General features: G+C 42.7%; 1 protein-coding gene across 2 annotated transcripts in view; it reads left to right on the plus strand.

Moving 5' to 3' along the window:
* LOC137529024 (endothelin receptor type B-like) overlaps positions 1-13,091 on the plus strand; it is a 78,950-nt gene extending 65,859 nt beyond the window's left edge. For both annotated transcript variants that reach the window (XM_068250895.1, XM_068250896.1), the window contains exons 6-8: positions 2,297-2,430; positions 8,176-8,284; positions 9,587-13,091. In XM_068250895.1, the coding sequence (XP_068106996.1) occupies positions 2,297-2,430; positions 8,176-8,284; positions 9,587-9,736 (393 nt within the window). In that variant the 3' untranslated portion in view covers positions 9,737-13,091. The remainder of the gene's footprint in view (positions 1-2,296; positions 2,431-8,175; positions 8,285-9,586) is intronic.
* Positions 13,092-15,306: the final 2,215 nt, after the last annotated feature.

Consider the following 15,306-nt stretch of genomic DNA (forward strand, 5'->3'; position numbering starts at 1 on the left):
ATGCAGATGAAGTTTGTTAAACAAGGTGTGTATGAGGATCTGCAGATCTCATAGACTATGAATGCATTTTGCAGGAATGGATCTATTGCAGGAAGATATCTTTTGCAGATACTGATCTGTTGCATGTGTACAGCAGTCTGTGTGTGCAGCATCTTGCAAAAATTTTATCTGATGGGGAGTGCAGCTCCATAGAATAGACTGTGTAGAGTATGGCTCTCATACTACATGGAAGGGGGTAAAATTGGTCTGTGATCTTGCCTTTTCCAAAGACTTTTATCTCAAGTGTGTATGCAGCATAAGCAACTGCCATTCAGTAAGTTCTTTTCAACATAAAGAAAATTCTCAGAATCTCCCATAAGGAGATGGACTAGTAGGTATTTTATTCATTTATTTTGCAATAGTGGTCCTTTGAGTGATGCAAAAAAATTATGTATTTGTGTTCACGCATTTCAAATGCAAAACTAGAAGGCAACGAAAAAGGGTGTGAAGGGTGGATAAATGTCAAACACAAAATAGGTGACTAAAAACATACACTGCCTGAGGATGCGGCAAAGTATCCACAAAATAAGACTGGCATTGATCATCAGTATGCCTTGTGCCATTTTGTTCATTGCATTGCATTATTTTTTTTGTCTTTGGTTTACGGGTAATTGATTTTCTGTGTATTTTGATTTCTACATAGGGTGATCAATTCTTTGTACACTACTTACCTGCATGTTTTGTTGGTCAGCCTGATACAACCGCCCATTATCAAATTTAATTTGAATATTTTTGTATTCATTAAATCAGAGTAGTTCTTATTACAGAATACCCAGGTAGCTCATGGTGACCCATAACTACTAGGAGGGTAAAGGGGGCTAAAAGAGACTGAAGAGCCCTCCTACTAAAAAAAATTCGCTGAGTGTAATTTTTCTTCTTAAAACAGAGTATATTTTTGATAATTCAGCTTTAAGATAGCAACCATGGTTTCCCCACAATGCATCACTCCTGAATATGCAAATGATCTCTTTATGCTCCTGTAGCAAGGCTTACATCCGGAACTGCTGGTGTATAGCAAGGCTATAGCTTATATATTTTACAGGGCCACATCCACCCTATGCCGAACCGTATTAATAGGTCTAATTTAGTCATCCATACAGTATGTTGTGTCACATGCAGACTGTAAAGCTGGCCACACACCATACAATTTTTTACATTTATTTTGAATTCAAGAATTACATTACATTTTTTCTGATTGATGGTAACATTTCAAAAATTTGACCAAAGTATTACACACATATATTACATTTTCCCCCGATTATGAAAATCAAGGATGATTGAAAACTCTAATTGTGTGGGTCTACAAATCAATAAATTGATCTACCTTCTACCATTCAAATTCATAAAAATATAACAGAAAAAAAATCACCACTCACGATCTTCTTTTGTAGAAAAAAAAAATTAAATTCAATCAGATTTCTCAAACAAATTAAAAAGAAGCATTTAATTTTTCTGTACAACTGATCATTATTGAACTGGTGTAAAATTAGATCATTTTATTATATCGTATGTGGCCACCTTTGAGTGAGCATTACAGTCTTTCGAAGCAGCTTATAACCAGTACATATTGTTCTGCCGCCTGGTCAGTTGGGCGCAGGGTGAGCTGAATGAGGGCTCTTCCTGCTCCCACTGAAATTCCAGGCAGCATTAAATACTATTCCCCCTCCAAGTTGTCGCAACTCAGGGGAAGAAGTCATTTGGGCTCTTGTCGGCACCCAAATTACACTGACAATCCCGCTGCACTGCTACAGTCATAATTACGTCTATGGTGGTGCCCAGGTTAGGCGAGCACAGCAATAAGCTTGCCTTCCAAATGACCTGCTTAAATGATAACACCTGTTGTAATACAAATTGAGTTCAGCTTTGGTGTGAGCTAGTCAAATGCACGACCTGCTGAATCTGATTAGTCCAGTAACATTCTGCATACATTTTCATGAAATATGCATGCAAGATGAAAATATTTGCATCTACTGACTGAGCCTTTTGAGGACATCCAGCTGGACACACAGCTTAGGTTGTGGCAGTCTGCCAATGGGAGTCCCAGAAGAAACCAGTCATGCTTGCTGAAAAGGGATGGATCTCTTTGATGGCCATAGAGGCTGGAGGCTAGGCGAGCTGCTGCCCAAATGAGGGCTAACCATGGAAAAGGGAGCTGGAAAAAGGGAAACCAAAAGTATAAATACAGCCCTGATTATTTCTGACAAAATAAATGATCCTCTGTGCTTTGTCTAAATAGCTGTACATTTTTTTTTTTCAGAGAAGGGAAGTAGCGAAGACAGTGTTCTGCTTGGTGGTCATTTTCGCCCTGTGCTGGTTGCCTCTTCATGTCAGCAGCATACTGAAGAAAACTGTATATAATGCGACAGATCCACACAGATGTGAGCTGCTGAGGTAATAGTTCAGTAAATCACAATCACACAACTCTGTGTGTTCTAAACGCAGCTTTTGTGAAATGATGATCGTCAAGTCCTTATTATAAGATTTCCAGGTGTGGGTTGCAGGTAACAACCAGGGATGAGCTCCGGATGAAATCCGAATGAGTTTCATTCGGATTTCATCCAGGTAATTGGTGCAGCTGAGCGGGTGGGTGAGGGAGGGTTAAACTTACCCAGCAGCTTTCTTCTTTATTTCACAAAGGCGCTCAGCCAGGCCATTGACTCGATTTTGTACCCTCCTAAAATGTTTGCCTGATGAAGCGGGATTGTGACCCATGAAATGCGTTGCAACTTTGGAGCTTTTAATAAAAAGTTACTTTATACTGTGAGTAACGTCCCATTGTCCGGTCTTTCTTTCTACGAGGGAGGTGAGTCCACCAACTTCCCCCTTTTTAACAGTTTTTAATCGATTTTACTCTACTTGGCGCCTCTGAGTTACTGCTTTACAAATTGTCTACTCCACCCATGGTGGAGGGGTGTCTCCCCATTCCTTCCTGTCTACAGAGAGCGACTTCTTAAACCTGAATGGGGTCAGGTTATAATTCTCACCGCCTGCTTTTCCAATGGTTGCCTTTGTGGCGACCCACGTTTGTAAGTATAACCATTACTTTGTTGTACACCTGACTAATTGTCACTGAGACACTACACTATATTGGGCTCTCGGTTTCCTTTAGTCTCCTTCAAGCTTCTTCTTTATTCTGTCCCACGGTGCGTCCCATGCTGTGTTCCAAGCCCGGTCATGTGACTACTAGGCTTCCTCTTTCAACCCGGAACCCGGACGCAGCAAGAGACGCGACATGGGAAGAGTTAAAGAAGATGGCTTCTGGATAAGTTTAACACCCCCCTTGCCAGCCACATTAGCTGCACTAATTATCTGGATGAAATCCGAATGAAAATCATTCGGATTTCATCCGGAGCTCATGTCTGGTGACAACCATTGGGACACGGCCCTCTTCCTGGTTTTGCTTATATTTAAGCGAACGCCATAATTTAAAGCCAAGCTATAAGATCCAGTCAAATCTGAGACAAACACCTGGATTGCCTTAAGATGAAATTAATTAAACACGGCTACAGTCCTATGATGGCGGATGTCCAAATTAACTGTTAAACTAACAATAGGCAGGAGCGATTGATCAGTTATGTTGTGTTATGCACCCAAACAGGGGAGCTCACTTGTGGTCACAACTTTTAGATTCAGCACCAACAACACAACTGGAGTCTTGAAAGCAGACAATAACTTTAATTTGATACAACTACAAAAGTAGGGTTTCATCCCTAGGACTCAACTCATGAAATGTTATCACCTACAACCCACACCTCCAAATCCTAAAGTGAACCTGAAAAGAAAAAAAAAACAAAGAACACCAAGAGCCCCAATAGTGTAATATGTACTGGTAAATGGTTACTAGATAGAGTAAATATTAATACTCACAAACTAGGGTTACCATTAGGCATGGATGAGCAGAAACTATGCCAGTGCGAATTTGCGCATCATAGTTCGCATCTACGCATCGTAGTTCGTAGGCGAAGTCTCAAAACTACGCGTATGATTTTACGCGTAGCGAAGTACCGTTACGCTTAGTTTACGCCCCTACGTGTAGTTCTCATGTGTATTGCGCATACAAAATTACGCATTGGAAAGGGGAATGTACGCATAGAAGAGTTACTGGTACAAGCACTTTGCAGAGGAATTCATGCGTACATTTTTATGCATAATGGCATAAGTGTCCTCGTGTACTACGCTACGCACTACGCGTAATTGCGTATTTTAACCCGTAGTCTACGAAATGCATACGAAGCAAATATTTGATTTTGAAGCCGTAGTTTGGCGAAGCGTAATTGCGTAAAACTACGCGTAGTTCTAGCGTAGCGAAATTGGCTGACTACGACCATCCCTGCCATTAGGCAACCACTGTAAAGGCAGGTGGGAAAATTTTCATGACCCTACTCAGGAATAAGAAGTCGCTCTCTGTAGATGAGAAAAAGGGGGTTCAACCCTCCACCAAGGGTGGACTCAATATTATGCAGGAGAACAGAGGCGCCAAAAGGATAAAAGGAAGCTAAATGAACTTAAAAACCAAATTCTTGGTAAATATAGGAGGTAGTGGTGGACTTACCTCCTCCAAGTAGACACACAATGATTGTAGTAAAGACAGTCAATATATTTTATTTATGAACTCCAAATATGCAAAGCATTTCGCAGGTTTGATCCCGCTTCATCAGGCAATAACAACGGAGCAATAGCATATGTGGTCAGTAGAAGAGCCAGGCACCTCTGTCTAGGATAGAAGTGCCTGGCTCTTCTACTGACCACATATGCTATAGGTGCCTGGCTCTTCTACTGACCACATATGCTATTGCTCCGTTGTTATTGCCTGATGAAGCGGGATCAAACCTGCGAGGCGTGTTGCATATTTGGCATTCATAAATAAAATATACTGACTGTCTTTACAACAGTCATTGTGTTTCTCCCTGAAGAGAAAAAAAGTGCCCCTATAGGGTATTTACCTCGGGAGGGGGGTAAACTCTGGGTCCTAAAGCGGCTTCCCCCATCCTCCTCAGCAGAGGTGATCCAGTGTTGGGACCCCCAAAAGTCCACTAGTTGGTTGCTTGTCAGTGCACACAGGCTCACTAGTGGCTTTCCCTCATGCTCCAGCGAAAATATCCAATCCTGATTGGGTCCGCTCTAGTGCGCAAGTGCAGATGACTCTATTAGGCTTGGTTATTTCCACCGGAGACTGAGGAAAATCGCTAGTGGTCTGCGCAGGCAGGCAGGCACATATAATTCTTGTTTGGGCTGCCAATGCTGTATCGGGCTGCCTAAAGAGGACATGGGGAGCCTCATTAGGTTCAGGAGACTTCCATCTCCCGAGATAAGTATCATTTTTGTTTTTCAATTTTAAAAAGTTACAGATTCTCTTTTAGAAAAATGACATACGACAGGTATGACAATTCCCATTCTTATTATAACCTGTCATATGTGCATATGCATTCACCTTGTTAAAGTGAACCTAAAGTGAACCAAAAAAAATGAGATGAACTCACCTGGGGCTTCCCTCAGCCCCCTGCAGACGATCGGTGCCCTCGCAGCCCCGCTCAGATGCTTCTGCACCCGCCGGCGAACACTTCCGGCTTGGCCGTCACCGGCCGACAGGCATGGGAACGCGAGTGATTCTTCGCGTTCCCAGCCTGTATATCGCCCCCTATGCTGCTATTGCGGCCAGGAGGTGCTGTGGGGCAGGAGTTTGTGCAAGCAAAGGGTGAGCCGCCTTCTGGTTTTACCCTGTGCCGAAATTTCCAGCGATATACCCTAACCCATGGCTTACTCAGAAATCACTAGCAGGGGCGTAGCAATTGGGGATGCAAAGGTAGCAACCGCATTGGGGCACTTGGGCCAGAGGGTCCCCAAAGGGCCCTCCCTCAACTACAGTATTAGCTCTCTATTGGTTCTGTGCTCATAATAATCACTTCTATAGATACTTTGAATAGTGGTACTCATTAGAAACTGTTCCCCATCCCCTTCTTGTAACTCTGACACTGTAGTTGCCTTTGGCAGATTTTGGTGCGCCCTATTAATTGTTATGTATAGAGTGCTTGGGGGGCCCCATTGTAAAACTTGCATCGGGGTCCATAGCTCCTTAGCTACGCCACTGATCACTAGTGTGCATGGGGGTGAGGCTAAGAAGAGGGGACATAAAATTAGTTTGCCTTGAACAGCAAAAATATCTGGACCCATCTTTGTGCATCCATAAGAAGTTGATTGCTATCAGATGATAAACTAACTTTGGACAACCAGTGGCGTACCTAGGGCATTTGGCACCCGGTGCTGGGTATTAAAAGCCCCCCCCCCCCCCAAAAAAAATGGGCGTGGCCACAACTTGCGAAAAATGGGCATGATCATGACCAGATGAGGGCGGAGCTAACTGTAATTTAAAGTATTAGCTAGCATAGTTGCACCAGTACGGCTAGTATAGTTGCCCCCAGTATAGCTAGTATAGTTGCCCCCAGTATAGCTGCCCCCAGTGAAGCTAGTATAGTTGCCCCCAGTATAGCTAGCCTAGTTGCCCCCAGTATAGCTAGCTAGTTTAGTTGCCCCCAGTATAGCTAGTATAGTTGCCCCCAGTATAGCTAGTTTAGTTGCCCCAGTAAAGCTAGACTAGTTGCCCCCAGTATAGCTAGTATAGTTGCCCCCAGTATAGCTAGTATAGTTGCCTCCAGTATAGCTAGTATAGTTGCCCCCAGTAAAGCTAGTATAGTTTCCCCAGTATAGCTAGTTTAGTTGCCCCCAGTATAGCTAGTTTAGTTGCCCCAATATAGCTAGTTTAGTTGCCTCAGTATAGCTAGTATAGTTGCCCCCAGAATAGCTAGTATAGTTGCCCCCACTCCCCAGTATAGTTTCCCCAGTAGTATAGTTGCCCCTGGTATGGGGGAAGCTTGAAAGGAGGGGTCCCTCACCTGGGTCCCCTCCATCTGGCGCCTCCCCCCCTCCTAATTAGCAGCAGCTTTAGATAAGCGGGCAGAAGCGGGCGGAGAGGACTTACCTGCTTCCTGGCGATGGCGCACAGCGCCATCCTCACGTGACGCTGGTCTCCGACTTCTCTGTCACTCGCTGCGCTTCCACGAATCAGGAAGCACAGTGGGCGGTGGAGAAGGCGGAGAGCAGCGTCACGAGACTATGACGCTGTGCGCCATCACCTGGAATGCAGGAAGCAGGTGAGTAAGTCCTCTCCGCCCGCTCCTGCCCGCTTATCTACAGCTGCTGTTAATTAGGAGGGGTGAAGCGCCAGAAGGAGGGGACCCAGGTGAGGGAGGTGGGGGGTCCGTCCCCCCTCCCTGCCGCTTTCACCACCACCCCTCCATTCTGTGTTGCTTCCCCCTCCTGCACAGGCCTCTGTGGGAGGCCTTGATGACACCCCCTGGGGCACCCGACACCCGGAGCGGGGCGCCCCTTGCCGCCCTATGGTAGGAACGCCACTGTGGACAACTAACTATGGTGAGTAACCATCCAAAGCAGATTTACTTCCAGACAGTGCAGAGGAAAGTAATGCTAGGAAGGATAAAAATACACAACAAAAAATCTGTGCATTTCACAACCAGAACATGAACTACTTTAACACTAAAATACTTTAAAGAGAACCCGAGGTGGGTTTGAAGATTATTATCTGCATACAGAGGCTGGATCTGCCTATACAGCCCAGCCTCTGTTGCTATCCCAAACCCCCCTAAGGTCCCCCTGCACTCTGCAATCCCTCATAAATCACAGCCACGCTGCTGACAAACAGCTTGTCAGAGCTGGCTGTGTTTATCTCTATAGTGTCAGTCTGCTGCTCTCCCTGCCTCCTGCAGAACTCCAGTCCCCGCCTGCATCCCTTCCCTCCCTGCTGATTGGAGGGAGGGGACGGGGGCAGGGACCGGAGCTATGCAGGAGGCGGGGGAGCAGCTGAGACTGACACTACAGATGTAAACACAGCCTGGCTGTGATTTATGAGGGATTGCAGAGTGCAGGGGGACCTTAGTGGGGTTTGGGATAGCAACAGAGGCTTGGCTGTATAGGCAGATCTAGCCTCTGTATGCAGATAACATTCTTTAAACACACCTCGGGTTCTCTTTAATCTCCTCATTGAGAAGTATGTAAATGTGTGCATAATCCCTTAATTTGACATATAGATAGCATACTAATCTGTTTCATTTACTTCTTTAGCTTTTTCTTAGTTATGAATTACATTGGGATCAACATGGCCTCCCTGAATTCCTGTATAAACCCAGTGGCGCTCTACTTTGTCAGCAGGAAGTTCAAAAACTGCTTCCAGGTAACAGTTCTAATCCATGAATATACAACGGTAAAAGCAAACCACAAAGCAGCTAAACTGATGCCAAAGTATTTCAGCTCCATATCTGTCCTTAGCTTGTGATGCTTCATTCTTTGGAGTGGGTCATTGTCATTGAAGACAGATGGACCAAAACATGCTTGGTGCTGAAATAACAGTACTGGATTTCCCCCATCCTCAAGATGCGGACACCAACATTGCACAGCAACAACTGTAATTTTGGCCATTTCAGTACTACTACTGACCGATTTTGGCATCAGGATTTTATATGCTTTATATGCTGGCTTTTTTATGTTGTGGGGTGGGGGAGGATGCTACCTTAGAAAGGAATTAGCTAAAATATAGGATAGATTTCTTTTTTTACATTTCATTTGGAGAAAGTTAAATTGGGTGGTTTTGGAAATATTATTTTATATTAGGGGAGCTATGACTGAATCAGTTAATTTGGGTGCAGATTGCGCCTAATTTGGTGTTTAAGAATGTGGGTGTCCCAAGTTGCAGCCTCGCGGTAATCATATGGGAATAATTAGTGGCTATGGCAGACGCCGGAGTTCCACTATACTTTAGCGGACCTCTGGGTTATAGCGTTGAAGGTGTGTTAGGCATAGATAGGGGGTTAGGCATAAATAGGGCAGGGCTCACGTTAGGGTACAATCATAGTACATTAACCGGTAAATTCTACTAACAGTAAAAGTAGATAGTAAAGTATAGGTAAATTCACCATTGTTCTACTAACTGCTAAACCAGTGTCAATTTCAACTGTATGCAAAATCAATTGTGCACAAAACTACAAAGCGCTGGAACTAATAGTGCTGGAGGACAACACATACGCACCATGATATCTTGAAGACTGAAATGTGCACTTTGATTGCTCTGATAAAAGGTTATTTAAACAAGAACACTGCACATGCTAGGCTTCAAATCCCAAATACAAATAAAAAAAACCAACAAATTTGCACCAAAACAGCAGAACGAGAACAACATCAGAAATCCCAACATGTTTTGCACAGCATCAGGGGAAAAATACCTGGGCAAATTTCTTTGATGGGGTGGAGCTTAGCTTCTGTGCAGCTAAAATGAGGCTTGGGGAAGAAAAACAAAGTTCTGATGCTGTGAAACTGTTAAAGAAACGCCAAGCTTTTTCAGTGCTGCTGAGTAGATTTTTAGTCTGGAGGTTCACTTTAACCTTTACGCTTAACAACATTTTTTTTTTGTAAACTCTTCTATGTTTACAGTTTAAGAAGTATACAGTATTTATGAGAATCTTGATTTTATTTTTTGCAGTCCTGTTTATGCTGCTGGTGCCACAGGCCAAGCCTCGCCATCACTCCTATGGACGAGAAGGGCTCTGGTGGGAAATGGAAGGCCAATGGTCATGACCTGGTTTTGGATCGCAGCAGTTCTCGCCTGACAAACAAATACAGCTCTTCCTGAAAACCAACAGATGCCAAAACACCATCATGGACCAGATATTACTTTTGCCTACATGATACTGGCTCAGTGTAAATTTGAAGCTACAGCCAGTATAATTGGCTAATGTGCTGTATGTATATATAGTCTGACTTTATGGTGGGCAGCAGAAATATCACACAACCACATACTTTTCTAAAGATCATGGGGTTGTGTGTTGGGAAAATTAGTTATTCAGATTAGTTATTTATTAATAGTAACCTCTGTCAAAGCAGGTGTATGTGGAATCTTAGATATAAAAAATATCATATTCAACTGGGATTTTTATTTCTAAAAGGAGTTGTGACAGGATAAAAACGTTATTTAATCTTACTATGCTAGTGATGCCAGGAGCGTAAAGACCACTTTGAGCAAAAAAAAGTCCTCTTTGTAGTTTTGTAGTATTTTTTGTACAGTACTATTTTGAATCCCAATGAAGAACTTTGAAGAGAGACAAACCTAGAATGAACAGGTTGCATCTAATCTGATCCTTGAGACTCACATCTCTGCAGATTGTAATGTCTTCCTGCAGCCTCACCCCTATTCTCCTCTCATCCACCTGTGCCTATGATCAGTGTTGATTTTGTCATTTTTGCATCAAAAATGCTATTTTTGATTTTGAGAAAATATTTGCCAAAAAAAACATTGTATTTTCCCAATATGGTCAAAGGAAAGTCATTTTTCTTTCCAATGTAAAAAAAAATCATGAAAATGCGAAAAATCATTATTTTAAAATTCACGAAAAGTGCAAAAATGTTTATTTTTAGTGTGAAAATTTGTGAAACATTCCCAAAAAAAAAATCACAAACGTATAACAAAATGAGTTTCGATAACATTTTCGGTAGTCGAATTTTACAGTATTTTCGCGAAAATGAGTGTGAAAAGAATATCTGCATTTTTCCTCATCACTGCCTATGATACATTTCAGTGTTGAGCACAATGCAAGTCTAGTGTTGGAAAACGTCATAAAGCATAGAAAAGGATAGCTAATAAATGAAAAACAAAACTCTAAGGCCAAGTGCACACCAGAGCGGTTCTGCTGCGGTTTGCGATCCGCTTGCGGGTGCGGATCCGCTAGGGTAATGTATTTCAATGGGCTGGTGCACACCAGAGCGGGAGGCGTTTTGCAGAAACGCATACTCCCGGGCTGCTGCAGATTTTGGATTGTGGATGCGTTTCTGCCTCAATGTTAAGTATAGGAAAAACGCAAACCGCTCTGAAAAACGGCACTTCAGAGCGGTTTGCCAGGCGTTTTTTGTTACAGTAGCTGTTCAGTAACAGCTTTACTGTAACAATTCATGAAATCTACTACACCAAAAACGCTTCACAAAACTGCAAAATGCTAGCTGAAACGCTACAGAAAATGAAGAAAAAGCGTTTCAAAATCTGCTAGCATTTTGCGGATCTGCTAGCGGTTTTTGGTGTGCACCAGGCCAGTGACTAACAATATTTGTATACTTTACCTTCACAACCTCTGTTATTATTGATTCCCAGTTCCATATGATGTCTTACACTGCCATTTTTATTTTTATTTTTTTATATCTTTTCTACATTACCTATTTTAAACTAAGAGACAACAGAAATTTGCAACATAATGGGCTTGATTCACAAAACTGTGCTAAGTGTTAGCACGCCAGTGAAAAACGGCTGATCACGTGCAAACTGCCTCTTCGCACACTAATGAGAGCGTAAGAGTTTGCACACATAAAGTTTAGCGCGTGCAAAGTTTTGCGCATAAAGCTTTGCATGCAAAATCAGCCACTTTGCATGCTAACTAGCGTGATAAGCATACTTTGCACGGTCGCAAAACTTTGCGCATGCTAAACTTTACGTGCGCTAGCATGCAAACAGTAACAGCTTTGCCCATGCAAACTACTTAGCACCCTAGTTTGCACGTGCAAAGTGTTACCACATGCTAACTGAGTTAGCACTGGTTAGAGAATCGAGCCCAATGTGTGATTGGGTCCCCTACCCACCATTCGGAGCACTTGACTTTCTTTCTAGCAGTGATTAAAAAAGTGGACCAAAACACAAATGCGATGTTCACTTAGATTCCTCTTTTCAAGAGGTTATGTGATTTGACATCCATGGATAGAACTTCCACCTCTTATAGCTTTATAGACCAGTGATTCTGAGACTGTTCTATGGTTACCACTAATGGGCCTGAGCCACAAGCTGTGACATGAAACGTTGGCCAAATGCCATTTTGTTGGCATGCTAAGCAAAAATGATTTACATAGTCACTGGAGAGATCAAATTATGTCTGGATAGTGTACTGGTTAAGGGCGCTGCCTTTGACATGGGAGACCAGGATTCAAATCCTGGCTAGGGTCAGTTCCTATTCAGTAAGGAGTTCAAGGCAAGACTCCCTAACATTGCAGGGTGGCCTCTTGAGCACGTCCCAGTGGCTGCAGCTCGAGCGCTTTGAGTCCGTCAAAAGAAACGCGCTATACAAATGTCCGGATTATTAATTCTTTCCACAAATGTAGTTCAGCCTAAGTTTCAGCATACATTAAACATACATGGTCTTGTAGTCTTTGATGTGCATGTAGGTAGCCCTTGGCATTGGACAGTGGTCCCTGGACTATAAAACTTTGAATATCACTGATACAGAACACTTTTTCCGATTGTGATGAAGTGTGAATGGTTGGAAGTGATCCATGCGCAGAGCATCACTCTGTAGGGATGTGTAGATGTTCAGTGAAGAGTCCCTTGGTCATTCAAATCCATTCAAGTATACATGACTTTAAGTGACAGGTCCACTAAGTCCCTAATTTCCACTTTTTAGGTACAATATATATATATATATATAATTGTAATGTATATGTTATTTTCGTTACTCCTTCATTTGATGTTGTCCTCACGTTTTGTCTGTTTCTGTATGTACAGTATATCGAGTTTCCTTATTGAGGCTTATATAAGTGTTTTTGCATCAATCACCACACTAACAAGTAACTAGGAGTTAAAGACTTCGTTAGTGGCTATAGCTCAGTCTGTGCTGGGTTTCTGCACAAACCTGTCCTCTGTAAACACTTTGTATATCCCAATTGTGAATCCTCATGTTACACATTTTTTTAGCAAGGTTGTAGAATAAAATAATAATAATGCTAATAAGGCTGCATAAATATTGCACAAGCCGAGTATGTTTCCAGCCTTAGTATGCATCCCTTTTATGTTAACATGCAGCAGTTAATTTGTTGTATATAGTTTTTCTTCCACTACTGGCATTTCATTTTATTAACCATAGAAGTCAAATATCCAACCCTGGAGGTTGATCACTATCGCCTATGGATTTCTAAGGACGGACTGTATCTTTTTTTAATAAACAGCTGTAAAAGAATCACTTCAAATTTGTATTTTTTTTTTTAAGTACATTTTTCTATCTCCTTGCCATCTCCTCCTCCAGGTCCTCTTCTCTATCCTCCCTAATCCCAAACACAAAACCACCCAAAGTCCCACAAAGCTTCAGTGATGATATCACATAGTATCTTCTGACCTGGCTAGCCGAGTTTTATGGGGAAGGGTTGGCAAACTATCTCAGTAGATCTGGTCTCTACAGTGCCTTCTGGTTGGTTATTTGGCATTTGGTGCCACTTACCTAACCTTCTGTCTTTTGGGTTGTAGGGAGCCTTTGTTATTAGACCAACTCATGGGGCTTGATTCACAAAGCGGTGCTAACAGTTAGCACACTGGTGAAAAGCCCTTTATCATGCCTAAACTCAGTTTAGGCGTGATAAGGTTAGGTGTGATAACTATAGCACCAACTGGGTTAGCACCGCAGTGCACAGCTGATCAACAGTTTTGCTTTGCTAGCAAAGTCTGGTACACTGCGCATAGAGTTTAATGGCGCTGCTTTGCATGCGGAACTTTGCACGTGATCTAAACTTATCTAAACTTATCACGCCTAAACGTATCACTCCTAAACGTATCATGCCTAAACTGGCTTTTCACCAGCGTGGTGCAATGGTTATCACGCCTAAAGTCTCTAACTGGGTTAGCACCACTTTGTGAATCGAGCCCATGGATTCCCTCATTCAGACCTATGGAAGGGAGCATGTTTATGTGCTGGAGTCATGGCCTGCTCCACTAGGCTTTGTGGGAGGAAATGTGTCTGTCCTCCCAGTCAACATATTACCCATTGACTACTAAATAAAGATGCTTTTGAAAGGTGTACATACAAGGCTGGATTTCTGGAAAGGCTGTAAGGGCCCAGGCCTGGGGCAGCTGCTTCCCTAGGGTGGGGGCAAGAAATGGAAGACGGGTTGGTGCATATGAAGAGGAGACTGCAAATTGGGGGCCTCACATGAAAGAGGGGAGTCGTTGGCCGAGGACACCATATGTTAAAGAAAGGGCCTGCTGTACAAGGATGTTACACTTGGAAAAGGTGGCTGCACATGAAACGGGAGGAGGGCTGCAGTGTTACACATAGAAAAGCCACAAGATGGTTGGTCCATGGGTGGCTTAAGCATAAATCCATCCTTGTCTAAATGTGGAGATTGGGGGTGTCGAAAGCCATGTTAATGTGGTCAAAAGTGGAATTTTCCTTTGAAATGCTAATATATTACCAACATTACTTCTAACCAAAGCCTCCTCCAGCCCCCAAGGCTGAGACACCAAAGTGCGCCCCTCCATCCCTCCCACCCCAGCCGTCACACACTGATTGATTTGATATTAGGCTAAGAGGCACCCAAAGGCCTGCTTCTAATAGGTTCAGAAACAGTCTGATAGTCACAGACTAGTACTGATAAGAGTGCACTAATCAGATTCTAATTCGAGTTTGAAGCTATTTTTTTGCATTTCAGTAAAGCAAGTAATGCATGCTTTTTCTTATTGCCAAAAGACAGAGAAAAAGTTGATCATTCACCCGTATGAGCTTTCGTTCGATGGGGATTGCTTAATTTACTGAAGAGAAGCTGCTGACTCACCAAAAGGCTAACGTGCTTCCTCTCCATTATTACCTAGGAGAAAATACTCTGTGGATTGAATGCATAAGCATTTCCAGAGCTCTTTATAAGCCTTCTGAAAAGCATCCTTGTGGCATGGTTACAATTTCAAATTGAATAGTATTGAATAGCAGGGCCTTGAATTGTACTCTAATTAAAACACACACAGCTCTGAGTGAGGAGCCAGGTACCGGTCTGAAGCACAATTTGTACACTGAAGCGAAAGCGGTTATTTGAAGGTAAAATGAATCAAGAAAAAATATCCATAATTTATGAATCCTGCTCAATTTGAAGCCTCTACCTATGCAAATGTACCGTATATACTACTAAAAAGCAAGGAGGACGCCTGACTAGCCGGTGGGGATTGGCAGGGAATGCTAGGCGTTCTATTTTCAACAGAGTTGTGTTAGAGCCTTCTTCCAGGATTTTAACCACGGTGTCCCTCCAGTTTCTGTACAGATGATACAGAACGTTTTCAAGACCAATTCCACGTGTAGAAAGATGTCACTTCTGAACAAATTATTAATGACAAATGGAAAATTCTCATAATTAGCTTTAACCTAGGAGGTAAACGTTGAGGCCTAACAACATAACTGAATAATCAACACTGCT

The sequence above is a fragment of the Hyperolius riggenbachi genome, chromosome 8 (genome assembly GCF_040937935.1).
Source record: "Hyperolius riggenbachi isolate aHypRig1 chromosome 8, aHypRig1.pri, whole genome shotgun sequence".
In the NCBI taxonomy this organism is placed as follows: domain Eukaryota; kingdom Metazoa; phylum Chordata; class Amphibia; order Anura; family Hyperoliidae; genus Hyperolius; species Hyperolius riggenbachi.